Source organism: Sciurus carolinensis, chromosome 4 (assembly GCF_902686445.1).
Source record: "Sciurus carolinensis chromosome 4, mSciCar1.2, whole genome shotgun sequence".
NCBI classification, from domain to species: Eukaryota; Metazoa; Chordata; class Mammalia; order Rodentia; family Sciuridae; genus Sciurus; species Sciurus carolinensis.
Window position 1 is genome coordinate 171841948 of NC_062216.1, and position 26866 is coordinate 171868813.

General features: G+C 60.4%; 1 protein-coding gene and 1 long non-coding RNA gene across 4 annotated transcripts in view; both read left to right on the forward strand.

Annotated features, from left to right (window-relative positions):
• Positions 1–6281: 6281 nt before the first annotated feature.
• LOC124983258 (uncharacterized) lies at positions 6282–11459 on the forward strand. 3 transcript variants are annotated; one of them, XR_007108384.1, is made up of 3 exons: positions 6282–9770; positions 10024–10111; positions 10286–11459. It is a non-coding gene; the product is annotated as an uncharacterized LOC124983258 (long non-coding RNA). The 3 variants fall into 3 exon arrangements; XR_007108386.1 differs by having other exon boundaries at positions 6282–9464; positions 9604–9770; positions 10024–11459; XR_007108385.1 differs by having other exon boundaries at positions 6282–9459; positions 9604–9770; positions 10024–11459.
• A 1347-nt stretch (positions 11460–12806) lies between these two features.
• Parvb (parvin beta) overlaps positions 12807–26866 on the forward strand; it is a 68180-nt gene continuing 54120 nt past the window's right edge. Inside the window, exon 1 of the mRNA XM_047550398.1 lies at positions 12807–12972. Coding sequence (XP_047406354.1) covers positions 12858–12972 — 115 coding nt within the window. The 5' untranslated portion in view covers positions 12807–12857. The remainder of the gene's footprint in view (positions 12973–26866) is intronic.

Below are 26866 nucleotides of genomic sequence, written 5' to 3' on the forward strand. Positions count from 1 at the left end.
GCTTGCAGGTTCCGAGGGAGAATGCGGCCCGTTGGGTCAGCCCTCTCCCCCAGTCACCAGGAGACTGGCTTTCACCACCTCGCCTTCGTGACGCCAGGGCTGGTCGAGGTCCTCGGAATCTCCAGCCGCTGCTCTCCTGCAGTGCCGGGGCCTCCTGCGTCCCGCCCGCTGTCTGCCAGCCCACCTCCCGCTTGGGGGCACTGTTCTGCTGAGTACTGGTTACCAGACACAGGACACTGCCTCGGCCACTGCAGAGCTGGTAAGGTGCCACCACCCTGGGCCTCTTCCTCCAGGGCCTCCCTCCATGCTGCTCTCCCCAAGGCCCAGCTGCTCCTCAGCCTGAGGACCGTGACTTCCCAGTTCCACTTTTGGAGGCCAGCTAGGCTACCTTTGAGACAGGTGGATGGCTGGAAGGCCATGTGCTTAAGGGTGCCAAAGGGCAGAGGGGGTCCCTCACCCCGAACGAACACCAGCCAGCTCTGTCGCGGTAAAGCAGACAGTGGAGCCAGGCCATCCCGCACTGCAGACTCGGCTTCTGCCGAAACCCTGGCTCTGACGGACAGAAGGCCCTGGCTCCTCTCGGTGGGGTGGGCTGGAGCTGGGAGGTGGGGCTTCTTGCCGCTGCGGCCAGCACCCCCAGGTGCTCCTGGCCTTGGGCCCATGGTCGGCTTTCTGTTGCTGTCATAGGTACCCGTGATGTTCAACTTGGGAAGAAAAAAGGTTCGCTAGGCTCACGGTTTGACAGGTTTCCACCTGGGCCTGTGGCGGCACCTGGGGGCTGGCTTGTGTGGCGGTGAGATGCTCACCTCCTGGCCAGGCAGCGGAGGGGGACTGGGCCTGACCCCTTAGTGTTCCACCAGCAGTTCCAGGGTGGGGACCACTGGCTCATCTTCCCAGTCAGGAGGGGAGGAGGCTCTGAGCACGGTCAGGGCCCCACGTCGGGGGCCTGGCTCTCAGGCAGGCGGGCTCTTTACCAAAGCCAGTCAATTTCAGCACTGAGTCCACTTTCCAGTGGACACGACCCAGGGCCTTCTGGGGCTTTCTGCCGCCGGGGTGAGTGTTCCGCTGGTTGAGGACGAGTCATACTGGGTGGTAGCCATAGGCCCTTGTCTGTGGTCTGGACTGGACTCCGACTCCCGCCCTGTTGCTCACCCATTGACTTGAGCAAGCTCTCTGTGCTCAGGGGTCAGTGCCGCATTGTTCTCTGGCAGGTAGCAGTTCTGCCCTCGTTGGAGCCTCTCTTAATTAGGGTCACAGACGCTCACGTGCAGGTCTGTGCTTCCGGGCGAGGGGTCTGAGGTGCGGCACGTTCTGGGCGCAGACTCATCTCTCTCCAGAGCCTTTTTCTCAGACTGTCAGCCCCACTCACAGAACATAAAGGTGGTCAGTGGTCCCCATGCTGCCACACACGGTGGCCCTTTAAAGCATAGTGACGGCCCCCAGGATCTGGACCCCGGGGATAATGACGAGGCATGCGTTTCTTTGTGTCCTTTCCCACTGATTTCATCAGGTGACCATGCGTAACGGTGTTTCTCAGGCTCAGGGCCTCAGGACCCTTGGCGCCCTCCAGCATTATTGACGGCCCCCACGGAGTTTCTGTTTACGTGGGTCGATGTCACTACCTACCCCTGGAAATTAAAACTGAGAAATTTCAAAACTATTAGAAATATTAATTCATTTGAAAATGACAAACTCAGTTGGGCATGTAGCTCAATGGCAGAATGCGTGTTTAGAAGGTGCGGGACCCTGGTTCTATCCCAGAAAAGGCCAGCCTCCCAACCCCGCAAGTCAAACTCACTCCCAACATGCTTACAAAAAACGTCTTTCCCAAACATAAAACTCGGTGGGAAGTGGCCTTGGTTTGCAGATCTCCTCAGTCTCTGTCTTCCAAACCAGGCGAGCCTCTGCTCTGCATCAGTTTGTTGTAATTTGGATTAAAGTGTATGAAGAAAAATCTGCCCTCACGTACATCATACTGGAAAAAGAGGAGGGATTTGTTTGTTTGTTTTGATCCCCGGGATTGAACCCGGGGCCTTACCCACTGAGCCACATCCCTGGCCCTTTTTATATCTTGTTTAGAGACAGGGTCTTGCTAAGTTGTTCATGGCCTCCCTAAGTTGCAGAGGCTGGCTCTGAACTTGTGATCCTCCTGCCGCTGGGCTCACAGGCGTGTGCCACCGTGCCCAGTGAGGAGGATGTCTTAATGTTCTTTGGGAATGACTGATTATCTTTGATGATGCATGAAAACTCAGGAAGTGATACTACTCCTTCTTTCTTTTTAATCCCATTTTTTCTGTGGTGCAGGAACGGAACTCAGGGTTCACTGCATGCTAGGCAAGGGCTTTCCGCCGAGCCACACCTGCCTCCACAGCGACAGATTTTTAAAAAACATTTTTAGTCGTGATGGACACAACACCTTTGTTTATTATTTTATGTGGCGCTGAGGTCCAAACCCAGCGCCTCACATGTGCTAGGCAGAGGCTCTTCCACGGAGCTGCAGCCCCAGCTCCACAGTGACACTTTAAAATGTTAATGGCAAAGTGGGCTCTGCAGCTCTACCAGGACCTTTCACATCCACTTAGGTCAGACCCGCCGGTCCGTCTGGCGCTGTCAGGATCTGACACCCAGGCTTGATTCTGTAACGGCCTACGTGGCCCTTTGGGAAATACTTGTTCCCTGAATTATTCAAACCTTCCAAATGCTGACATATGTCACAATTATGCAAATACAAAGATCACAGTCATTAGCATCAACACCGACAGCGTCGGGAAGTCTGGTTCCTGCCTGCTGCCAGGCTCTGGGTGGCAGGTACGACTTTCCCCAAACACAGTGTTGCTGGAAGGCTTATGTTTCATCGTGGGCATCGAATACTGCTGGTCGCTCTCCTTGACGTTCACTTGGTTTCTTCCTGAGAAAACATCTGCCGCCTGCCCACATCTGGATGCCAGCGTGCCCGTTGCCCTTCCAGGCAAAAATGGTGCTCCACTTGGGAGCAGCCAGGGTTTCCCTTGAGGCCAAGGAGCCTGGGGCACAGGGTGTGGAGGAGAGGGGTGCCTGGCATGGTCCTCGTCACTGCTTCCTGCTTAAGTGACACTGGTGCTGTGTCTCTTGTGCATGGTGGTGATGGTGTCCACCAGGGCAGCATGGGGCCTCTGGCCGCCCAAGTGCTAGGGCACTGCGGCTTCTGCGTTGCACGGGCCCACGTCGACCCAGCGAGCTCTGGGAGTGCTTGCCCAGCATGCGCCTGGCCCTGGGTTCAGTCTGCACTGCAAACGGTGATGGCCTCAGGGACCCCCTGAGGGAGTGTCAGGGTCCCCAGGGTCTGCAGGACGCTTTGAGACTCGCGGGCCTGTCATTGTCCAGAGCAGACTCTCTGAGGCCGTGGGGTCCTCCCCACGTGGTCTCTGTTGTTTGTGGTGGTCATTCCCAGAGTGCCAGTAATGTGGGAGGCTTGGCGTGCCCCTGAAGAGGGGTTCACCCTGTGCAGAGGGCTGAGCTGGGAAGTGACCCTTTCCTCGTCCGTACACCCTGTTCTGTGGAGTGGGGTGGCCGTCCGGCTGTGGCGGGAGGTGCGCAGAGTGCCTGACCCTGGGAGCTGGCTCACGCCGGAGGCCTGGGTGGGTGGGATCCGCCTCTGGGCTGCCAGACAGCCCAGCGAGAGCTCTACTCTGCAGGAGGAGCGGGGGTCTTTCCCCATCAGCAGACGCCGAAAGCTTAAGATGGCCATTAGCTTTGGGATCGAGTGAAGGCAGTTTTCCCATTTACAAGGGCAGGTTTCCGCGTGAGAAGGAGCTGTCTGCAGACTGCTTTCCTGGCGCTGCCCAGCCGGCTGTTTCCGCATGAGCAGTGCCCTGCCCGAGATGGGCAGGCTGCGGGCAGTCGCGGCAGCTTGTCTCCTGCCAGAGCTCTGGCCTTATGTGGCATTTCACTGACAAGTAAATGACTGAATTCCTTTGCCAAATCATTAGATAACTTTTAAGAACAAAGGATGCTCATGCCAAAGGAGATGCAGCGTCATCTTCCTAGAAAAGTAAATAGTAATCAATTTTGAAAAGAAAGTACATTCTATGAATTTGACCAACTGCGAAATTACAGCCTCGCATCCCTGCCGCCTTCAGTCAATCACGTCGGGTGGAGGAAGCCTTCCCACGTCGATCACTGCATAGATGTGCCCGACAATTAAAATATTCTGATTTCATCTGCTTGAGATAATAGCAGGCCTGGAACCATCCATCACTGGGAAATAGAAGGTGACCTCCTTATATTGAGTCAGAGCCCCAAGTACAATTGCCTCGATCTTATTATCATACCCAGAAATTACCACTCCTCCAAATGTAATTTCCCTGAATACTAAGCGGACTGAACCGGGCACTTTAGAACATAATAAAGAGACGAACATAATGAAGAGACGGTGCCGTGGCCTTGATGTCGACCTCAGGAGTGGAAATCGACAGACTGCCCTTACCAGGAAGAAGCATCAGACGCAAATGGGACAGAATTTCCTGAGATGCTGCTGTGCTCATAAAGGTGAAGTGTGACTCACCACCAGGTTTAAACCAGAGAAGTTAACTGAGGGTTGACGGGAGCCAGCCGCGCAGCGACTTAGGGGCTGGTCTCCTATTTAGTCCCAAAGACCCCTCAGCATTCCTGTCTGCAGGTCCTGTCACTGTACCTGCTTCCCCCACAGCCCCTTCCCCACAGTCCCTCCAGCGTCCACCGGAGTCGGTGGCTGGGTCTTCTCCCCTCCTGTTGGTTTGCGGTCCTCCGCCAGCCGCTGGTCTGAGTGCCTAGGAAAGGACCCCTTCTGCACGGCGCTCCCTTGTGTGAGAGGAAGGCCCACCTTCTCCGGGCTTGAGTGACAGTAGGAGCAACAGTCAAACTGGGTGATTGCCACCCTGAGGAGGCCACCATGAGGAGCAAAGCAAGGCTACCTAGTGACATGCTGCGAGGCGCGGGACAAGGAGCAGGCTCGTAAGGTTTTGGCATCCAGATCCAGGGACCCCCTCCCCCCAGCTGCAAGCAGCGCTCTGGGGGGCGCCCCTCTGCTTCCCCCCGAGAGTTGCTTCTGTCTTCTAGGTGGGGTCAGCACTGGCCCTAACTCCTGAGGGAAACTAGGAGCCATTGATCCAAAACAGTCTAAAAATGGAGGATTGATTGGCAGGGGCTCTTCCGGGCTGCTCCCGCTCAGCATGTCCCAACTGCCCTTCTAATGAGCCTTGAAGACTCTGAAAATCTTCACTTTTGCAATAAAAATGGGAAGGTACAATGGCTCTCTAAAAATCAATGGTGTTATTTTTCTAATAAGCTTTTTACTGTGTGCTTTTAGAAGTAGTTTTTTGGTTGTTTCTTCTGTGCAGTGTTGGGGGTGAAACCGGGGGCCTCCTACCACTGAGCTACACCCCAGCCCAGAGGGTTTGTGGCACGATGCTGGGGCCCGGGGCCCCGCTTTCCCTGGTCCCACTCCATATTCATGTGGAGGCTGGGCTGCTGCTGAGGTGGCAGAGTGCCTCCCTGCAGGCCCCGGTCCTGGCTCGGCGCCCGCACCTGTGTGCATGCCCACCGAGGACTCTTCCTGGGCCGTGGTCAGCACACTGTTGCTCACCAGAGCCCCCAGCTTTCAGATGTCCCTAGTTTTTACCTGATGTCCCTTCCTGTCCCAGGATCCCACAGGACACTCAGTCATCACATCTCCTGGGCTCTGCTGGGCTGTGGCCGTCTCTCACACGTTCTTTGCTCTTGGTGGTGGTGACGGATTTGAGGAATGCCCTGCGGGTTTGTAGATTGTCCCTGCCCTGGCCTTCCTCTGGCCTTCTCCTGACGAGGCTGGGTCGCTGGTGCTGGGAAGACCGCAGGGTGCAGTGGCCTCATCGCTCACCTTTGCCTGTGGCTTGGACCACCCAGCCCAGGCGCCACATGGTGGGCGTTCCAGGGCCCTGGTTCCATCCCCGCAGCACAGGGAAAGGCAGTGGGGGAAGGAAGGGACGGGAGGAAGGAAAAAGGAAAGTATTTTAAAAACAAACGGGAATAGGAGAGGCGTGTGCTCTTGTGTGACTGGTTTGACCCCCACTTGTGTTTATCCTGCGACTTGGATGTTGACGTCCACAGCTGCATTTTTGTGAACAATGTCGGGAGGTGACTTGGAGGAGGAGCAGGGTCTACCATCTGCACGCAGCCGGGATGGATGGTCAGGGCCAGGGACACAGTGACCTGCGCCCCTCTTGCCTCCAGATCTCCCCAGCAGGGCTGCCGGCATCCCCTGGGGCCCGGGTGGCGCTGCCAGGGCAGGCTGGTGGGGCTGGGGCTGGCGCTTTCCTTGCCAGTCCCCCGGTGTTTCCTGGGGATGTGAGTGACAGGTGTCTGAATCACTGTGCTGCCAGGAGATGTCTGCCGGCCTCAGGATCAGAACAGCCTCCGCCCTGTCGGCGCTTCCCACAGCGCCCTGCTGAAGGGTCACTACGGTACTTTCAGCTTCAGGGTCGATTTGCTTGGTCTTCAGCACAGGCTTTTTAGGAAGAAAATCTGTGGTGAGCTACACATTCTGGAGTGCACCGTTGTGACCGGGGTACACTCTGCAGGGTCATCGCGCCCATTCACGCTGGGGAGCCACCGCCGTTCCCTCCTGCCCGCGCCTGCCCCACTCCGTCCCTCCCCGTCACTGTGGATCCGACTCCTCTGGGACCTCCTGTAGGCAGCATCGTGTGCCTGGTGCTCTGGTGCCTTGGGCCCACCACGCCGTGACACTGGCCAGAGCTGTGCAGCCCACAGCGTCCCATCCCGTGGCCGGCCGGTGGACATCAGGGTCAGCTGCCTCGGAGAGGGCGTGGGTGACTCACCTGCTTGCGGAGGGAGGACTTGCAGCCGCTTTCCTCTTCCAGGTCACAGGGAAGAGGTGTGTTTTTGCGGGGGCGTGTCCCGGCTGACCTTGATGACGCGTCACAGCACGTTCTGCAGACCGCTGGCCCCCAGAGGCCCCCGCTGCCGTGGTGTTGCTTGAAAACAGTTGAGCTCGGTGTTTTAACGACTCTTATCGTGACACCTAAGCACCACTGACCTTTGAGCGGCCTTTCCAGGCCAAGCATCTTCCCGGTTTCCTGCTGATTTGAAAGTTGGCGGCCTTAGGACCACTCGCTGTATGGAGCTGAGCCGTGTGCCCCACACATTCCTGATTTAAGAGCAGGATCGCTGCCCCACGCCTGGTCCCTGCGGGTAATCAGAGCCGGTGTCTCCATGGGGAGCGAGGTGGCTCACCACCCGCAGATTGTACCGAGTCGTGACCCTGCACGGGTGCAGATGAGCCAGGTTGAGTGGCGGCTGATTATCTGCCTGTCTCAGCAATCATTTTCTCAATCAGGATGATTCTAATTGGCTTTGAAATCAGTTCTCTTTGCTCTCCATAAGCATCCACTTATTTCTTGGTTCTGGCAGTGGAAAAGCAGAATTGAAGTCAGCGTGTTCCCGTGACGGTATCTGAGGGCCAGGAGTCGGCTTCCAGGAGACGGGTGTGGAATGCGTGCGCCCCACGCGCTGGGGGGCCGTGTGGCCCTGGGTGGGTTTCAGCTGCACGCTTCCCCTCCCTTCCCTGGACGTCAGAGTGAGCGAGCAGGGGGCGTGGCAGGTGTTTCTGGGCGTTCCCCAAGGCTCAGAGCCCCGGCGTCCCAGGCGCTGCCCGGTGCCTGGTGGGCCAGGAGTGAGCCGTGGGGACGCAGGGCTGGCCTCCCTGCCGCACTCCCGTCCCGCGAGGGTCCCCGGCCGTTGGTGCCCACCTGCTGCCTGCCCCACGGTGCGGTTCACTCAGCTGTACTCAAAAGTGCCCACCAGTGGCTGCTCCCCGAGTGGCAGGCAGGGCTGCCCGGGCTCAGGAGGCCTCGTGCCTAAATTACCAGAGGTGGCGCTGCTGCCGCCTTGTTCTGGAGAGCGTAGTTAAGGACGCGCTGCTGCAGGCGCTCGGTCCCGGGTTGGTTGGCAGTGCTGGGCATGCGCCCCAGGGCCTCCCTCGTGCTAGCCAAGTGCTCCACACTGAGCTAACCCCACGTCCCTTTTTCAGATTTAATTTTGAGACAGGGTCTCACTGAGTTGCCCTGGTTTGCGACCTCCTGCCTCAGCCTCCCGAGTCACCGGGGTTGCAGGTGTGGCCACGGGCTGCTTCCCGCTGTCTTTCACACACTGGGTTGGGTGGTACTGTCCTCAGCCTCACTGTGACCACCTTCAGGCATCCTGTGCTGTGAATGGAATCAGCCAAGTCCACCTGTTTTCCTGTGGCCTGTGAGTGAAGAAGTGCTTTGCATTTTTAATGTCTGCAACAAAAGATCTGGATGTTTTGCGACAAGCTCAAATTAAGTGGGGCTCACATTCTGAGATCATTAGTAAGCTCTTCCTGGCACACAGCCACGCCCACCTGCTTCTGCAGTGTCCACGGTGGCTTTTAGGTCGGGGCAAAGCTGCTGTCAGCCAGACTGGCCCCTTGCAGCTCCTGCCCCGGCCACTTCTCTCTGCCCGCCCCAGTGGTTTCCTCCTGAGGTGCTTCAGGGGCCAGAGGTCTGGCTCAGAATGGGGAGCAGCTCTCTCCCCGCCAGGGAGCCCACTGTTCCTTTCTGTCATCCACAGTGTTGCTGTCAAATGAGGAGGAGGGGAACACGCAGCTCAGCTCCTATTTTGCAGCAGGTGATACATATTTGGCAAATGAACAGTGAACAATTCAGACTGAAGTGTGTCTAATGAGCCTGGCCCCAGCCCGAGGCGCTTTCAGGTAGCTCGCTATCTCCCTCCTCCAGGAGTCGGTTCTGAAGGGGGGGATCACTCAGGGCGTTACCAGTTCTCCCCGGGGAATACTAGGGATCAGTAACTTGGCACCAGGTTGTTCATTTATTCCTCGTCTATAAAATATTCAAGGGCACAAAGTGCATATGCATTATAATTTGCATCGTAGGCAGAAAGAAAACCCAGAGGATTACTGATAAATAAAAGCGTGACTTCCCTTGTCCCACGGTTTGCTGATGTTTCTGAAAGCATTTGGGAAGAAAGGCGGCCGGCGCCTGGGTCGGTAGGGGACAGGTGAGCGACAGGAGCGTGCCGGGCCACAGCTGTAACATGCAGTCACGCTCGGTGAGGAGCACAGGTGACCAGCAGATTACTAACGGGCAGGCGGTTAAATAGCACCATTCAAAGTGCTGGTTTAGATACTACAACAAAGCTGCCTCTGGCGCAGCGAGAGTGGCGGAGTGTCACCTGGGGAATGGAGTACTCTCCCCACCAGCAAAGCAGCTCAACTTCGCCCTCTCTCCACACACTTCCGACTCTGCTAAAATGCTTGCGGTTTGAAAGTGAGCACCACAGAAGAACATTCCAGACTGTGTGTCTTTTAAAGCTATCAGCACCGTTTGGTTGTGTGAAGGGGAAGTGAGAACAGCTTCCGCTATTAGGACTCCTCCAGCCCAAAGCTGCTGGGCCTTCCGGACACAGGTAAGGTGAGACGGGCTCGGCTGGGCTGGTGGCAGTTCTTTGGCAGGACACTTGCCCCATATGTGCCAAATGAGACCCTGGGGACAACATGACCCTCAAATTATCCTGCCTGAGGACGTGGCTTACTGACTTTCTTTTCTGCAGGGCTCTCATTCGCATGCAGCGAATGCTTGGATTTCAGTGTAGGTGTGACGCTGTCTCCCTGGACCAGGATCTGGAACCAGTTCACTGGTGCCCATGTCCTGGCCAGTCCGTCTGTCCCCAGGTGGCCTCTTTCAACACAGCAGCGGTGGCCTGGCCTTGAACCTCAGGTGAGTGGATTCACACGGTCCGTACTCCTCCGTGTCTGCCTGGCTTCTCTCCTTCCTGGGGATGTTGGTGATGCAGCCATGCTGTGCTTTGTTGCTCGCAGAAGTCCCCCCACGCACACAGCAAGGGTCCATCCAGGCTCGTCCCTCGTCCTCAGGGCTGGCTCTGCCCTGCCTGTGCTGAAGTGGTGACAGGCAGGAGCTGGGGGAAGGTTCCCGATGCAGACGTCACTGTACCAGCTTCCTGTTTGAATAGGGTCGCTCCCGTTGGCACCACGTCCAGGAAGACACCAGACCCTGGGCCGTGCCTTGGCACTGACTCTCCCAGGAGAGTGGGAGCTGAGGTTGGTTGAGACTGCGTGGTGGGGTTCACATGGCACAGGGCTCATGAGACGCACGCTCTGGTCCTTGGTGAAGCTCATGAGGAGCCAGCCTCTTGGAAGACAGTTCAAGCCAAGCCAGCGGGCTTCTTTAGCGGGGCAGCCGTCTGTAACCTGATTGTCCTGATTTTTCTCCAGTGTAAAATGTATGCGGAGCGATGGTGGCGGGTGTGCTTCGCATTCCAAGAAGGGGAGACGGAGTTGATGGGGATGGAGGGAGGCTGTGTTTCCGCCTCTCACGGAGTTATTTTTATTAAAAACTGGCACCTTCCAGCTGGCACTGTGGCGCCCAGCTGTAAACCCAGCAGCTTGGGAGGCTGAGGGCAGGAGGATCCAAGATCAAGGTCAGCCTTACAACTTGTGAGACCCTGTTTCAAAATAAAAGAATAAAAAGGGCTGGGGATGTGGCTCAGTGGTATGTACCCCTGGGTTCAGTCCCCAGTGCCAAACAACAACAACAAACAGAGGATTTCATCTTTATACAAATCAGGTCAACCAAATCCTAGCTCTCAGTGAAGCCCAGGCCGGGCCTTGTGTCTCGGGATCCCTAGGTTGCAGCCACTCCTGCCTGAAGAACAGGGGCCGTGTCGGGTTAGGGTACCTTCTAGAGAAACCCTCACGCTGTGATGGATTTTAGAAGTAGATTTGCCCCCTCTCTGAGGCGTTCAGATCAGCAGTCACCCATGACGATGGGGAGTTCCCCCTGCTAACCGGGCGCAGCAAGGGGCCAGGGTGCCCCCAGTGAGCTGCTTCCTCCCACCAAGCACCCGGTTCCGGTTCCCACCAGCTCCCAGTACTGCCACTGAATTGTGAGTCCCTCAGTGGATTCCAGAAGGACAGGAGGGTCAGAGGCCCGTGACCCAGTCATTCCCGGAGCCCGGCTCTGAACACTGCAGCAGGGACCAAGTCTTCGGCACGGCACCTGAGCCCGTGGGGACATTCCGGATCCAAGCCGTAGCACACACCCACACGCACACACAGAAGGCCCTGTGGAGACGGAGGCAGAAGTGGCAGATGCTTCTGCAAACCGAGGGTCTCCAAAGACCGAAGACCACCACCAGACACTCAGAGAGGGACGTGGGGCAGATTCTCCCAGAGCCTCGGACAGGACCAGTGCTGCAGATGCCTCCTTTTGTACTTCTAGCCTCCAAACCAGGAGAAAATACAGTTCTGTAGTCCTAAGCCACAAGTCTGTGACACGTTGTTATGGCAGCCACAGGACACTCATACTAGACAGTGGGCCCCCACGTTTATGGTTGCATGATCCCCAGTTATCCAAGTCAACTGTAATCCAAAAATATTAAACGGAAAATTCCAGAAATAATCTGTAAGCTTTAAGTTGTGTATAGGGTGTGATCGGGCACTGCCCGGCTCCGTCCTGGCTGGGCGGTGAGTCGCCTCGGTCGGGTGTATCCATGCTCTGTGTGCTCCCTACCGGTCGCCAGCATCTCAGCAGACTGCCTGTCATGTCAATTGGCCGTCACGGGAGCACAGTGCTGGTGTCCAGGTGCCTGGATCTTAATTGCAGTGGTGCTGCAGGGGGAGTAGGACATAAGACACAGGTGGACGGGTGAATTCTGGCCCCGTGTGGCCGAGCTGCACGTTCAGGATCCACAGGGGGCCTTGGAAGACACCCCGGGGATGGAGGGCTGTCTCTCTCCTGCCCGGTGAACTTTCCTGTACTGAGCAGAGGGAAAAGGTTACTGCATCCTCGTCCCAGGCCAAATGGCCCTTCCCTGACAGGCCTCCTATCTCCAAGCCCTGGACGTCCTGACCTGGCCCTTCTCTTCCTCCTGCTGGGATCGGTGCCCACTGGCCCCACTGGCCCCTGGCCACGGCCCCGCCCTGGCTCATAACTGCATGCTGGGCATCTGTTACTGTGGGTGGTACTGTTTTCCTCCGATAGGACTCCAGGAGCGCTAGGCTCTGCTCTTTGCCAGCAGGAGGGGCCCCCCGTGAATGTCCCCTCTTTCATGTGGCCCCGTGAGCAGGCACAGAGGGAGACCGACAAGCAACCTCCACCCACAAACCCACAGGGTTTAGGTGGAGACGGCGCCCCAGTCCTGCCCTCCGATATCCCTATCTCTGGGTGAGGGGCTCCCGTCATCCTCCTGGCCAGCCAGGACGTGGCCTTGCCTCTTCCTGCTCCCTTAGCTCCGGGGCTGCTGCCCCGCGAGCGTCTTCGGGCAGTTCCCTTCTCTCCTGCCCCCCCTGGCACCTCCAGTCAGCTTTGCCCACTCCACAGTTAGAGTCCTTGCTGGCTCCTCTGGGGACAGAGCCCTGTTTCCTGGGCCTCAGAGATGACTCCTCTTCCCTCCGGTGGCCCAGGGCTCCCACCACACCTGTTCCAGCAGCACTTCTAGGGGGTCAAGGTGCGTGTGGGGCAGCATTGGTCCAGCCCACCCCAAGTTCTGGACCAAAAGGATCCCCACAAGCACCCGGTTCCTGGAAGCTCCACACCGAGGCGACCCGTGTGTGCGGCCGCCTGTGCTTCTCCCGTGGCTTCCAGGAGCGCCCGCCACACAAAGGGCGGCTGTGCTCCGCGCTGGGCGCTGGGTCCCTGGCCACCCTCCGCCCGCAGGGCCGCCCCAGCTGCCTTATCAGCGGGGCTCGGTGGCACCGCGGCGCGGGGCGGGGACGGCGGCGGCCGCGCCCTCCCCGCCCCTCCCGGCGAGCGAGCGGCGGCGACCAGGCGGCTCGCACTGGGTCCATGTCCTCCGCGCCGCCGCGCTCGCCCGCCCCGCGCGCCCCCAGGATGAAGAAGGACGAGTCGTTCCTGGGCAAGCTGGGCGGCACGCTGGCCAGGAAGAAGAAGGCCAGGGCGGGTGAGTGCGCCCCAGGCCCCGAGACCGGCGCCCGCGCCTGCGCCTCCGCCTGGGTTCGCTGCCGGACGCGACCTTCGGGACAGGCCCGTCCTCGTCCCGAGACCTTGAAGGCGGCTGGGCGAGCCCCGTGCGCTCCGGGCGGACCCAGCGGGCTGGCTCCCCCGCCCACCCGTGTCCAGCGGCCGATGGGCCAGCACGGATCGTCCACGCGGCGCTAGCGTCCCGCCTATGAGTGCGCACTGGACGCTCCTGTGCGCAGGGCGCGGGCGGACACCGCTGAGGCCGCTGTGATTTTTTTGCACGAGCCTCTGACTTGGCTGGAGGAGGAGGCAGAGGGGCTCGGGGCTCGGAGACCACAGACCCCCCAGGCCGGCCAGCAGAACTAAGGAGGCCCCCGGCTTTATGCCGGTGTCCCCAAGAACATAATGTGGGAAACTACCTCCCTCCTACATTTTAAACTTTTTAGAGTTGGGAAGATTACAACTCTGGCGTCTGCTGTGTGTGCTTTGAGTGTCCTGCTATCCCAGAGCCTCTCTCTGGAGCTGTGTTCCTGAATTTTCCATTGTTTTGGCCCTGAGGTTCCAACCTGGGGCATGGCCTTAGAGGGCCATTCCGCCCTGAGAGGTGGGAGGTGCTGGCCAGGAGGGGAGGGGGCTGCTGCAGAAAGGCAGTGGGGGGCAGCCCAGGGCTGCCTCGGGCACCACTGGGAAGAGACGTCCAGCCCGGGGGTGCAGAGTGGCCTTCTTCAGCCCCCAGAGCCGGACTTCTTCCCTGGAAGCTCTTCCCGGGCCTCCTGGGGCAAGTGAACCCCTGGGGTGCATGTGCTCCCACCATCTCTGGGACACCCTGCTCCTAGTGATGTGTGCCCCGGGGTACAGGCGCCATATCTACTTCTGGGGGAGGTGCGTCCCCCAAACACCCCTCAACCACGGGTCCGGATTGTATTTCACTTGGTAATAGCTCCCAAGCTCAGAAGTGGTGATGCGGGGGGGACGCAGGGCATCGAACGTGCAGATCAGCTCCGGCACCAAGGGCACGCTGCAGGGCATGTAGAAGGCACACAGCACCCGAGGGTCTGGTGCCACCTTGCAGTCCGAGGCATCTGCTGACGGTGCCCAGGACCCTGGCCCTGTCCCCAGCGGGTGTGTCCCCCCATGCATTTGCCCCAGGGATGCTCTTGACCAAGTCAGCCCCTCCAGGCGCGGTGTCCTGAGGCAGGCCTCTGCTCCTGGAGTCTTCCAGGCGAGTTGGAGTGGCCGCTCCCCTCAGCCTGGAGGACCCCAGCTGCGCGTATTCGTCTCTGGGTCAAGCCTCCTAGCGAGCCTGTGAGTATAGTGGCCCTTCTCTGTCATCCCTTCCTCCCGCGGTCCTCGTGGTCCTCGCCAGAAGTCATTTCAGTTCCTCTTTGTCCCTTCCACAGTTATGACGTCCTCTCCAGAATCATTCCAGTCAGTTGCTGTGGCTTTTGAAATAGGGTCTTTCTGTGACCTTCAGCCTGGCCTGGAATTCCTGGGCTCAGGCGATCCTCCTGCCTCAGCCTCCTGGGTAGCTGGGCCTAGCAACATGCCTGCCCGCTGCCCCCGCCTGCAGCCCGTCGAACACCTCCTGTGCTCTGGACGTTGTCTGGACCCCGAGAAGTAGAGAGATGAGGGGGCAGAGTGCCCAGGGGAGGCCTGGGAGGGGCTGGAGTTGGGTCGAGACCCAAAAGAACCAGATAAAGAAGGCTTTCTCAGAGAAGCAAGGATGCGGGATTTTCTGGACTGCTGTAGTTTTTATAGGCGACATTCAGCTTCTTGCGGTATGAGGCACACACGCCTGCGGTCATGGATGGGTCTCTGATCCCAAGGTGAAATGCTTCTCCCTTAGCTCTCCTGAACCAGTGTGTGCCGCAAGAGCCAGGGCCAGCCTGGCGTCACCTGGATGCACACGAACCCCAGCGGTCAGAACAGAAAGGCAGTGCTGGACCAGCTGCGGCCTCCGAGCTCCAGAGCCGGGCTGTGCCTCACGCACAGAAGGTCACAAACCCTAACTGGTCTCAGAAGCACGTGCTGAGGAAGGACTGGGTTGGGAAGGGCTTCGTGTCTTCTGTGTGGTCCTCTGGGCAGAGAAGGAGTGGAAGGCCGGGCGCAGACTGAGCAATGAGGCTGAATAACTGAGAACTGGGAGGGGCCGTGCCCGGGCAGCCCCGTTGCCTGGCAACGTGCCCTCCCGGCCCTGGCTTTGGATGGTCAGAGTTTCTGCTCATTTGCCTACTGGGGAGTAGTAACAGGGACAGGACACTGGGGCCTGCCCAGCGCCAGCTGCATGGTCAGCTCCACTTCCTTCTTTGTTAGAAAGAGGCGGATTCAGGAGAGGATGTGACTCTATTTCCTGAGCTGAGGACCCTGAGAGGGAGGGGAGTGTTGTGGGAGGGGACAGGATGGCCCTTGAAGTGCAAGGTCCAGGGAGCCTGTGGGCATTTGACCCCACCCCCGACTGGCAGTGACAAGGCAGGGTGGGACCTGGGGACAAAGGTCCTGCCCTGTGTGGGGTGGTGGCGGTAGGAAGCTGGGCCTGCTGGGCCTGGAGAGCTGCAGGAACAACTGGGCGTGATTCAAGCTGGGCTCTGCCGAGGCGGTCATGTGCCGCCCAGGCTCCGAAAAGGGAACTCTGACTAATTGGGGGCATTCAGAAAAATGCAGGGGACGCACAAAATCCCCAGAGCTCCTGGTAGGTGCTCTGGGGACATTAGAGGACCACACATGGAAACCCAGCTCAGCTTCAGGGAGGTCAGAGGAGCTGGCACAGAGGGACAGACCCTAACTCCCCCTCACAAAGTCCCTGTGACCCAGAGGCCCATAGGTCCCCCTGGCCAGGGGCAGAGTGGGGCGGGGCCCAGGCAGCTGCTGTTTAAAGTCCCCAGAGGCAGAAGCCAGCTCTCCGCCTGCCAGGCAGGCCCTGGATGAGAAGGGCCCAGACCGTCAGCTCCACCCATCTGCCACCCTTCTGCTCCCGAGGCCCAGGCCTGCGTCCCTGTGCCTGACGCTGGACATAGACACCCAGACTGGTGACCGGGTCAGGCTTTCTCAGAGAGCCCAGGCGAGCAGAACCAGAGCGGCTGATCTGCAGGCTCCGACCCTCCTTGGAGAAGAGCATCGAGGAGTTCTAGTCCTGGTTTCCCCAAAAAAGTATAAACCCTCGGGGGCCAGGATCAAGCTCAGTTGGCAGAGTCGTGCCTCCAAGCACCAGGCTCCGGCTCAATCCCCGCGCCGCCAAAAATAAACAAACAAACACATAAATATCAATAACCTGTAAAACTACGTGTTCCGAAACCTAATGTGCTCTATTTTTTACTGCAGTTCTAGGTGTGCAGCAAGGTCCCGTGGCGAGTGCAGAGCAGTCCCCTGGCTCTGTGCTGCTGCCCAGCCTCCCCTGGGAGCGTCCCCAGGTAGCATGGCGTCCTGTGAGTCACGAAGGGACACAGGTGCTGTCACACTCAGGCCCCAGTTCACTCTGGGGGCCGCTCTTGGCGTCGGCCCTGAGGTTGGAGCACGTGTCCTCCCCTGCGGGGGCCACAGCTCACTTCCACGCCACAAACCCTCTGTGCTCCTTTTTTTTTTTTTTTGGTACCCAGGATTGAACCCAGGGGCCCTGGACCCCTGAGCCACATCCCCAGCCCTTTTTATTTTTATTTTGAGGCAGGGTCTCGCTAAGGTGCTTACAGTCTCACTAAGTTGCCGAGGCTGACTTGGAACCCGTGACCCTCCTGCCTCAGCCTCCTGAGCCGCTGGGACCACGGGTGCGCCTGGCTTTTCCTGTCTAACTCCATGGTTAGATTTTCCAGAACGTCACCTGGGTGGACTCACGCAGCATGTGGACTTTTCAGAGTAGCGTCCCCGAGGACCCTCCTTGTGTTTTCGTGGGTCGGTGGTTGGTTTCTTCCTACGTGGGATGACACCGGGTGGGCCCCTTCGTTGTTCCCCTACTGAAGGACGTTCTGGCAGTTGGGATGAAGCTGCCGTGAACGTCTGCGTGTGGGCTTCCCGTGGCGTTTTCCCGTTGTTTGTGTGAACACCAAGCAGTGCCTCTGCGGGTCGCTTGGGCGTCGGAGCCCTGGGACTGCCTCGCCGAGGCCGCCTGGCCTCTGTCCTCGCGGCAGGTGGTGGCGGTGGTGTCCTCGCTGCTCTTCTCCAAGGAGGGTCGGAGCCTGCGGATCAGCCGCTCTGGTTCTGCTCGCCTGGGCTCTCTGAGAAAGCCTGACCCGGTCACCAGTCTGGGTGTCACCCCTCTGGGCGTGGGATGTCCTGCGGGGCCTGTGGCCGTCTCTGTGTCCCGTTGCATTTCCCTGTGACGTGGACGGGCCGCTGTCACCTGTCTCTTTTGGGGGCGTCTCTTTGTGACGGGGGCGTTGGTTCTCTGTTGAGTTGGGCGAGTGCGTTGTGCGTTTGGGAGTCAGGTTCTCTGTCGGGTGTGTTTTGCAAGGGTGTCCTGGCACCCTGGCGTCTCTGCTCTGGCTTCCGATGCCCGTTAGGCCTTGGATGAGCAGCTCCTGACTGGTGGTCTAGACACCAGCCGTCACTGGATTGCTGCAGGGTTGGATGGAAGGGTGGACCTGCAGCCCGCGCTTCTCCTTGGAGGCTGAATACCTTCCAGAAGGGAAATCCAGGCCCTGAGCTGCGCACTGCACGTGCCTTCCTGCCGCGCATGGACCCCGGCGGCCCCACTGAGACACCCAGACCCCACTCCGTGGCAGGTACACCCACCTGCACCCGTTATCTGGTGCCACCCTGCAAGGTGGGACTTTCTACCTACCGGCGAGTTGCCTGCAGGGAGGAAGCCCACCCGGCTTACCGCTGAGGAATCCGCCTCCCCAGGAGCTTCGGCCCGTGGTTCTCGGCTTCTCCCTGGTCCGTGGCCATCACTGCCGAGCTGGCACTCCTGGCCTCTGGGGGGACAGAGACCAGTGCTGCTGTGCTCCCGGCCCCCATCCCCCTGTTGTCGGCTGGAATGCAGGACACCCGGGCCCGGGTGGAGCCCTGATGTGACCTTCCTAAGGTTGATAGCAGGTCGAGTGGCCGGCTGGGTGGGAGCTGCCCCCAGAGCCCCACTGTGGACGCCCAGCCTGAGGGGCTCAGTTCAGGTCCTGGAGAGGGAGCCCCAGGTGATCCACCAGGGGCCGCAGTTACAGGCGCCTGTCGCAGACACCTGGAGGGTGGGGGTCCTGGTGGGGTGGGTTCCCAGACGTGGGGGCCGCTGTGCCTCAGCCCCCTCGCCCCCTCCGAGGCGGAGAGCCGCCGTGGGAGAGGAAACAGGACTTCTCAGATTTCCTGAGTTCTGTGAAAGCTGGAAGGAAAAACACCGACTCTTCCAGAACCACTCTGGTAGGAAGGGGGATGGTGACTGGTCCCCTGGCCTCAGGCCCCAGGGGGACAGGTGCTCCTGGAGCTGGGGTGGCAGGAAGCAGGTAAGAGGGGGTGTGGACGGCTGGGGCTACAAGCCCAGGACATTGTGGTCAGGACAGGGGGCAGGTGGGGACAGACCCATGGGGACTGGCCTGGCCTTGGGGCTGGGGGCTTCTGCTGGAGGAAGTGGCCCTGCTGGGATCAGAGGATGGCAGGGGATCATCCAGAGCAGGAGGCGCCTGCCGGCCTCCAGGGGAGGCACAGGGGTGAGGGCTGGGCTTCTGTGGGGCGCAGCCCACAGTGTGGCAGACGGGAACTGGGTGGCTGGTGTGGAAGTGGGCGTGGACGTGACCCGATGGAGGGCCCCTTGGCCAAGGCAGTGGCCGTGGGCTGGCGTGGAGCATGAGCTGTGGCCCACGACGCCTGTCTTTGCCCGGAGTCAGAGTGCGTGTGACAGGTCCACAAGCTGCACCTGGTTCAGAGGACGCAACTCCCGAGTCCCCCGGGCCCCTGGTAGCCGCCGGCCGGGCGGTCACGGGCAGGCCGGGCGGTCACGGGCTCTCTATCCCATGCATCTTGATTTCTGATCTGCGTCACACTCCAGCCACGCGTCCCAGGGCACCCGTGATGTGTCCAGGTTACAGAAAGGCTAAGGGGGTTGAGGTGGCCACAGGCCCGGGAGCCGCCCCGAGGGCAAAGGCAGAGAGCAGGAGTTGCCGCAGGTGCTGGGGAGGAACCGCTGAAGGGCTTGTCAGCGGCAGCGCCGTCGGAGCACAGGATCCTTCTTGGCCGTTCCGGGCGGCAGGCAGGCGGTTGCCAAGTAGTGGTCAAGCAGGAGACAGAGCCGAGCTGAGCTTGGGGACAGAAGTGGAGGGTCACGGTGACCTCCTGTGGGCCTCATGACACCTTCACAAGATGGTGGATGGTGGCGGGTGTGTGCCGACGCAGCCGTCTTGGGTGCTCCTCCTCTGGTCTCAGGCGAGGGGCCTGGTGACTCTGAGCAGCTCGTTGGCCTGGTTCTTCTGTTACTGGGTTGAGGTGCCCATGCCGTGTATCTGATTTAGTCCAGAAAAATTCCCAGGTGGTCCTTTTTATTAGCACAGTTCCTTCATCGTTTTGTGCCCGATGGCTGTGCCAGGCAGGGGGTGGTCGCTGGCCTGTACAGACTGCTGCTCAGTGAAACGGAGGTGCTCGGGGCCAGGTCAGCCTGAGGACGGCTGTTCTGTGCACCGGGAGTGACTCAGCAGGGAAGAAGCAGGGGGGCGCGAGGGGCCGGGCGCACCGGCTTCTAGAATGTTCGTTGGGAGAGAGGAGCCGGGAGGCTCTCCACAGCCCTGCCGATGCAGGAAGAGGCAGTTCCACACCCACGTCCCCCTTTCTCTTGGGTGCTGGGGATAAGCCAGCGAAGCGGCTGCTGTCACGGAGCTACACCCCCGTGGCCCCGTGGCCCCAGACCTTCTTGGAGCAAAGGCCGCGTGTGTCTGGGGAGGGGCAGCTCCTGGCCCATGACTTAACGGTCCAGTTAGGCCGTGTGGCCCCCCGGCTCCGGCATTGCCAGACCCTGCTGGGTGGGACTCCCTGAAATCTCTCCTCTCCGTGGCCAAGAGGACCTGAGCGGCCTTCCGAGGGGCTTGGTGTGGCTGTCGGGTCTCCCTGGATTCTCGTTCTGGGTGTGACGCTCAGTGCAGCCTCTCCCCTCCGTGTCCTGCCAGCACGCTCTGCACCGGCTGCCACCTGCCCTGCACCGGGCCTGCACTTTTGTCGCACGGCTTCTTTGTCTCTCGGAATCTTCGTGATAGTGGAACAGGGAGCCGGAGCGTCGGCCCCGCCCGGCTCTTGGGAGAGAGACCAGCCCGAAGTTGCTCACCTCGCTGGCCGTCGAGGCAGCAGGATAGTGAAGGGTGTCTATGCGTCGCGAGTGGCCCACGCCAGCCGCGTGTTCCAAGTGCCGCTGTGACTGCTTCCGCGCGGCTGTGCCTGGCGGAGGCGGGCACCTTCCTGGAGCTGCTTCCTTCTCTCCAAACGTGTGCCGGACTCCTAGGAAACCTTTTTCCCCTCTGGGCATTTGCTGAACACTGTGCTGTTTGGGTTTCCTGGTAAAAACCGGTTCATGGCCACACGAGTGTGCTTGCTGTCCCTTCCACTGCCCGGTGGCCGAGAACCTCTCGGCGGCGTTACTGGCCGTTGGCTCCGTGGTGTTGAGCTGTCTCTCTGTCCGCCTGCCGTGGGCGGAGGATGTACCCAGCGCGGTGGCTTCATTGAGGGGCCTCCCAGGGACACATTCCCTGTTAGGATTCCTCGCGGTTCTAAGGAAAGGCGGAATGAACAGGAGTTGCTGGCATCCCCTGGCCTGCTGGGCACCGCACCCCAGAAACGACCCGGTCCGCGTGGGAAGTCAGCTGGGACGGAGGCCGTCTGTCGGGGCTGCGGGCACGGCGCACACCAGGCTGTGGGGCCTCACGTCCTCGCTGGTGACGTGGGCAGCTTGGGGCGGTGTCCCCTCTGCCTTTCTGAGACACGCTCTCCCAGGTTCTCAGACACGCACCGCCAGGCTGCACCGCTGGGACTTGGCACCCGTCTTCCCCTCTCCCGGCCTCGGCGCCAGGGTCCCTGCGCCTGCTGCAGGTGTGGCCAGCGAGGGTGCCGCAGAGGCAGGACCCAGGCCGCGAGCGGGTTCCAAGCTGAGCGCGCTCAGCCCCGCCAGCCCCACGAGCCCCTGCCTGGGCTGAGAAGGGCCGCGAGGACACGCGGGACCTGGCGCGTGCTTGGCGTCTGGAGCTGCTGCGCTTGGGTCGTCTCCGCCGCCTCCCCCCACGGGGAGCTGCAGAGCTGGTTAAATGGAACAAAGTTGCTTAGACCCTTTTAAAGCATCTGCCTCAGGGAGCGTCGTCCTGAGTCCCTCTGCCCTGACTTGGGACGGCCGTGTTTCCCAGCCTCTGCTGCGCGTCTGAGGTGTGAGGCCAGCTCGGGGGCAGCGGGAGGCAGGGCCGCCCGGGGTGCCTGCGGGGCCCCCTGACCAGCCTAGGAACCTGAGAAATCGAGGAAACGGAGCAGGTTCTTGCGCTTGAGTGTTGGGTGAACATACATTTCTTTGAGCTTCTGTGCAACAGGCACCTGGATTTTGGTGTTTGAACCTGACTTTCCGGCCACCCGGAATCCGCAGTCATGTTGGCGTCCCCAGGGGACACCATCTTAGTAACTTACTCTTTCAAAAACAAGCCTGTTCTTTGGACAAGTCACACATTTTCTTACTTGCGTTCTTTTGAAAATTCATACTTCCGAAGACTTACGTGTGAAGTTATACAGCAGTCCAAGAGGGCGCGGAGATTTTGGAGCTCCCCGGCTGCCTTCCTCGCTTGCTGAAATCCAACTCCCGGAAACAGCTGCTTTTTGAGCAGAGCCCAGTCCCTGTCTTGGTTCCTGCTTCTCAGGTTACTGCAGGGAGCTAACAGCCTCCGGCCACTGCCTTGGATCTGTGGGCAGAGTGTCCCCAAACAGGAGGAGTCTGGGCCCTGCCTCCTAAGCACGTGGTGTTTTTAACTTATTTTTAATATAAAAGGAATCTGAGGGACATCTGTCCCAAAGTACATTAATATTAATTAAAAGTGTCTTCATCTCTCTCTCTCTCTTTTTAAAGTAAAACTGACCTCCAGGTAAGTCCTGCCTGGTCCATACTCCCTGCATCCCTGCACGCGAGCCCCTGGGACTGAGGGAAGCGGTGGGGAAGCGGAGTGGGGCCCACAGGAGTCCCAGACTCTGCCCTGACTGGCACGTCTGAGGTCCCCATCCCGTGCCGAGCACCCCCGGCCCTCGGGCCTTGCTTCTTCTGCCCAGTGGGAAGCAGGCCCACCGAGGTTATGCCGTTTTCTCGGGGCACAGAGAGGACCAGCGGGTGGGCGTCCATCCAGGGCCTGGCTCTGGATTGCCACTGGAGGAGCCATTCCGCTGGAGTGACTGGTCCCAGCGGCTCCAGCGAAACCACCCTGTCCCAGGCCAGTTAGGAGGATGCCTGGAGGCAGCTCTGCAGCTGGACTCCCAGGTACTGACAGGCACAAGACTCAACCGGGCTTCACGTCTAGATGCCCCTGGCCGTCTGTCCAGGGCCCGTCCAACCCCAGCCCTGGGCTCTGCTCTCTCTCAGCCCAGCCATGGGCCTTTGTTCGCTTCCTGTGGCTTCCACGGTCTCTGTGCTGGGGGGTCCTGGCCTGCGCCCACCTGTCCGGGCCCTTCGGCTTCCGGCGGGTGAGGGGCCCCCTGCTGGGCGGGCTCTGCCCCTTGCAGGGCCCCTCCCGGTGCTGTGTGAGGCTGTTGACCTGGTGCCTGTCTTCTGCCAGCCTGTTCTGTTTCCCTGGGAGACTGTGATAAGGGACATCCCAGTCACTTGCAGTGGCCTTTGAGTATCTATGCAGATAAGCGAGAGGCGGTTTGCTTGGCAGCTGGGAGGCCCGTCCTGGACCAGACGGCACGGAGCGAACCGTGCTGCGGGCTCTGGGGCGCTGACCTTGCCCGTGTCTCAGTTTCCTCTTCTGTAACGAGTACGTGACGGTTAGGGTTGCTGGGGAATAGTTGGGTTATCGCGTGGAATGATGTGATTGATCCTGGGCCTGTGCAAGCCACAGACTGAGTGTTGGCAAGACCCCGTCCGGCACCAACCCGCTGGCCATTGCCTGCTGGCTGGGAACGATGCCTGCGACTTCGAGATGCCTCACCAAACGGTGGTGTGCAGACCCCCGATGTCTGTGCCCACGCCGGAGTGCACGCGGTCACCCTATGGGGTCAGCAAAGCCGAGGGTCCGTGGATGGGGTTAGCCTGGCTGTCTGGGTGGACCCACGTGGTCACCATGGTGGTGTTTGATCTGCAGCACTGGGGACAGCCTCCTGCGAGCCAGGTGAAGGCTCGGCACCCAGGGCCTCTCGCGTGCCAGGCGAAGGCTCCCCTCGGGGCTGCACCCCCGGCCTGTGTGCAAGGGCCTGTTAGAGGGAAGCGGGGGCCACGGTCACAGAGGACAGGTGACCATGGAAGCAGACGTTGGAGCGATGTGGGGCCAGGAGCCAAGGGACGTGGCCCCTGTAGAAGTTGGAGACACAGGGAAGTGGATTCCCACCTGGAGCTTCCAGAAGGAACTGGCCCTGCTGATGCTTGAGTGTAGTCCCTGAGCCCCATTCTGGACTTGTGACATCTAGAACTACAAGATAAGGAATCTGTGGTGTTTTAAGTCCCTGAGTTTGAGATGATTTGTTGCAATGGTGCCTGGAGACTAATGCAGACAGATTGCTGGGTACGCACATTCTCCTTACCGACCAGAGCTGCTCAGGCAGAACCAGAGTGGGAGCATTTAAGGTCTGCCCTGGCGCTGTTGTCCTTATTATTAGTTGCTGCAGTGTAGAAGCAACCTGAGATGAGTTACTGGATGAATGGGGGGTAAATGTGGTGTGCCCATTCATGTGGAATACTCTACAGCCAGAAAAAGGGAACAAAGTCCTCATACGTGGTATAACAGGGCTGAGCCTTGAAACGTGGAGCTCAGAATCCATTTGCAAAGGACAATTCTGGGGTTCTGTTTACATTTAATACCCAGATCAGGCAAATCCAAAGAGACAGGAAGTAGACCCATTGTGGCCAGGAGCTGGGGGGATGGGGATGGACTGCTGGATGGGGTTTCATCTTGGGGAGATGAAATGATCTCAGATTATAGTAATGGTTGCACGACTCTTATAAATGCTCTAAGAATCGTTGACTTGGACACTTTTAAAGAGCAAAATTGTGTGGAATTCTTTCTCCGTAAGGCTGTGGGGGAGCGAGGCGAAGCCACAACCCGTGTGCTCTGAGGTCGGGGCTCTGAGGTGGGCTCGGAGCTCGGCCGCGTTCTTCCCGCTGCAGGCTGCCTTTCTCACCCGTGTCCTCGGTGGCTCCCTCCCTGGGGTGAGGGTGGGGCTCAGGACGGATGTGGCATCTTCTCTTGACTGTCCCTGCCGTGGGGACAGTTGTCACATACGGTGCTGGGCAGAGCCGGGCTGGGCGCTGTACTCAGGCTGTGCTGCGATGACAAGGACCACAGCAGTGACGCCCCTGATTCATAAACACCTGTGGGTTGTCCACGGCCTCCACCCGTGTGGACTCAGCTTCCTCAGTGACGTCTCACCGTCCGGGAAGGACACCAGCGTTTCTGTTATGCACCGTCCCTCTCCATTAAAGAAACGTGCTGGCCGCAGCTTCCCAAACCAGGTTCACGACCCACTCGGTCAAGAAGACAGTTCTAAAATGTCGCCTAGAGAAACAGGAGGAGGGAAGCTGAGCGGTCCGTCCAGGACTGTGCGTCGGGGACACTTGCCGGGCCTGGAGTCTCTGGTCCCGCCTGGATTTTCAGCTCTCACCTGGTCATCTGGTCACTCAGCCACAGTCTTCCAGGCTTATGTCCCGAGCTTCCCCCGAGAGCGGGTGCGGTTGGGGGTGGGGACCCGTGGAGCGGGCCTGCTGGACATGGGTGCTGCCTGGGACCGACGGACGGGGCCCTTCCTGGACTCTTGCCTGGACCCCGCTGGCCACCACGCGCCCCCAGTGGGTGGCCCTGGCACCTTTGCAGCGTGTGTGTGTCTCTGGCTCTCGATTCTGTCCCACTGAGCTGTTAGGTCTGTCTTTACCCCTGGGTCACTGTCCTGGTCACCATGAGGGCTCTGGCTTTTTGTGATCCTTTGGGTTCCATAGGAGTTTTAGGGTGAGTGTTTCTATTTCTGTAAAAACTGAGACTTGAGCTTGGAGACGGCTTTGGGTACTGTCCTCTCAGCGCCCAGTCTCCTGGTTCCTGAGCATGGGGGTCATTGCCCTGTCCAGCCTTCCTTCATGTCCCCTGGCCATGTGTCAGCTTCCGGGGCGCATGTGCCCACCCGGGCGGGCATACCCTGGGGGCCGCGTCTCCATGCTGCTGTGTTGGCACGTTTCCTGTGCCCCTGCCGCTGGGCTGGGCCGTTGCCGCGTCCTGCGCTGCAGCTGGTGTGCTGCCCACCAGCCCCTTCTGACCACCCTTCCTCCGAGGACGTCAGGAGCCGCAACTGGGTCTGGTCCCTCAGCACAGCGGAATTGCTGCCCGGTGCCAGGAGACCTGCGTGAGGCTGGCCGTTCGGATGTGGCCGCCCCTGTGGGGTTGTGCCTCTGCCGGGCTTGCTGCCGGCAGGAGGTCCCTGGGGTGGCCACGGTCAGGCTCAAGCAGCCACCTGGCACACCTGAGGGGTCTGGGCAGGCGGGAGCAGGCCGGTCAGTGACGGCCATCACCGCGCAGGCCGGTCTGGAGGTGCTCTCTCTGCGCAGCCCCAGTGCGCCCCAGTGGTGAGAAGAGGTGCCCTGGGCGCTTTCCGTCCACTGGTGGTAGCGGGCGGCGCCCCCGAGGAAGGTTCTCGAGGACTCGCGGGAGCCCCGAGGATCTCGCCAGCTTATTCGCCTCTGCTGGTTTGGGAGGCGTGGGGAGGAGGCTGGGGACTTGGGGTCTGGGCGGGCTCTGCTCACTGGAGCCTCCGGGCCTCCTCCTCCCCCAGTGGTCAACACGGACTCAGTGCCTCATCCTCGGGGGCTCCGCCCTCAGTGCCACGGCAGCCCCGTGGCGGGAGCCATTGTGACCCCGTTTCCCAGACGCTGCAGACTGCCCGGCGCCCCTGCTTCTCACACAGGACCGGGTGTGCCCCTGGGGTGCCCCTGGTGTGCCCCTGGTGTGCCCTCGTGTGCCCCTGGTGTGCCCTCGTGTGCCCCGGTGTGCCCCTGGTGTGCCCCTGGTGTGCCCTGGTGTGCCCCTGGTGTGCCCCTGGTGTGCCCCTGGTGTGCCCCGGTGTGCCCCTGGTGTGCCCCTGGTGTGCCCCTGGTGTGCCCTCGTGTGCCCCTGGTGTGCCCTCGTGTGCCCCTGGTGTGCCCCTGAGGTGCCCCTGGTGTGCTCCTGGTGTGCCCTGGTGTGCCCCTGGTGTGCCCTGGTGTGCCCCTGGTGTGCCCCTGGTGTGCCCCGGTGTGCCCCTGGTGTGCCCCTGGTGTGCCCCTGGTGTGCCCCTGGTGTGCCCCTGGTGTGCCCTGGTGTGCCCCTGGTGTGCCCTGGTGTGCCCCTGGTGTGCCCCTGGTGTGCCCTGGTGTGCCCCTGGTGTGCCCCTGGTGTGCCCTTCGGGTGCCCCTGGGGTGCCCCTTGTGTGCCCCTGGGGTGCCTCTGGTGTGCCCTGGTGTGCCCCTGGTGTGCCCCTGGTGTGCCCCTGGTGTGCCCCTGGTGTGCCCCGGTGTGCCCCTGGTGTGCCCCTGGGGTGCCCCTGGGGTGCCCCTGGGGTGCCTCTGGTGTGCCCTGGTGTGCCCCTGGTGTGCCCTGGTGTGCCCCTGGTGTGCCCCTGGTGTGCCCCGGTGTGCCCCTGGTGTGCCCCTGGGGTGCCCCTGGTGTGCCCTTCGTGTGCCCCTGGGGTGCCCCTTGTGTGCCCCTGGGGTGCCTCTGGTGTGCCCTGGTGTGCCCCTGGTGTGCCCCTGGGGTGCCCCTGGTGTGCCCTTTGTGTGC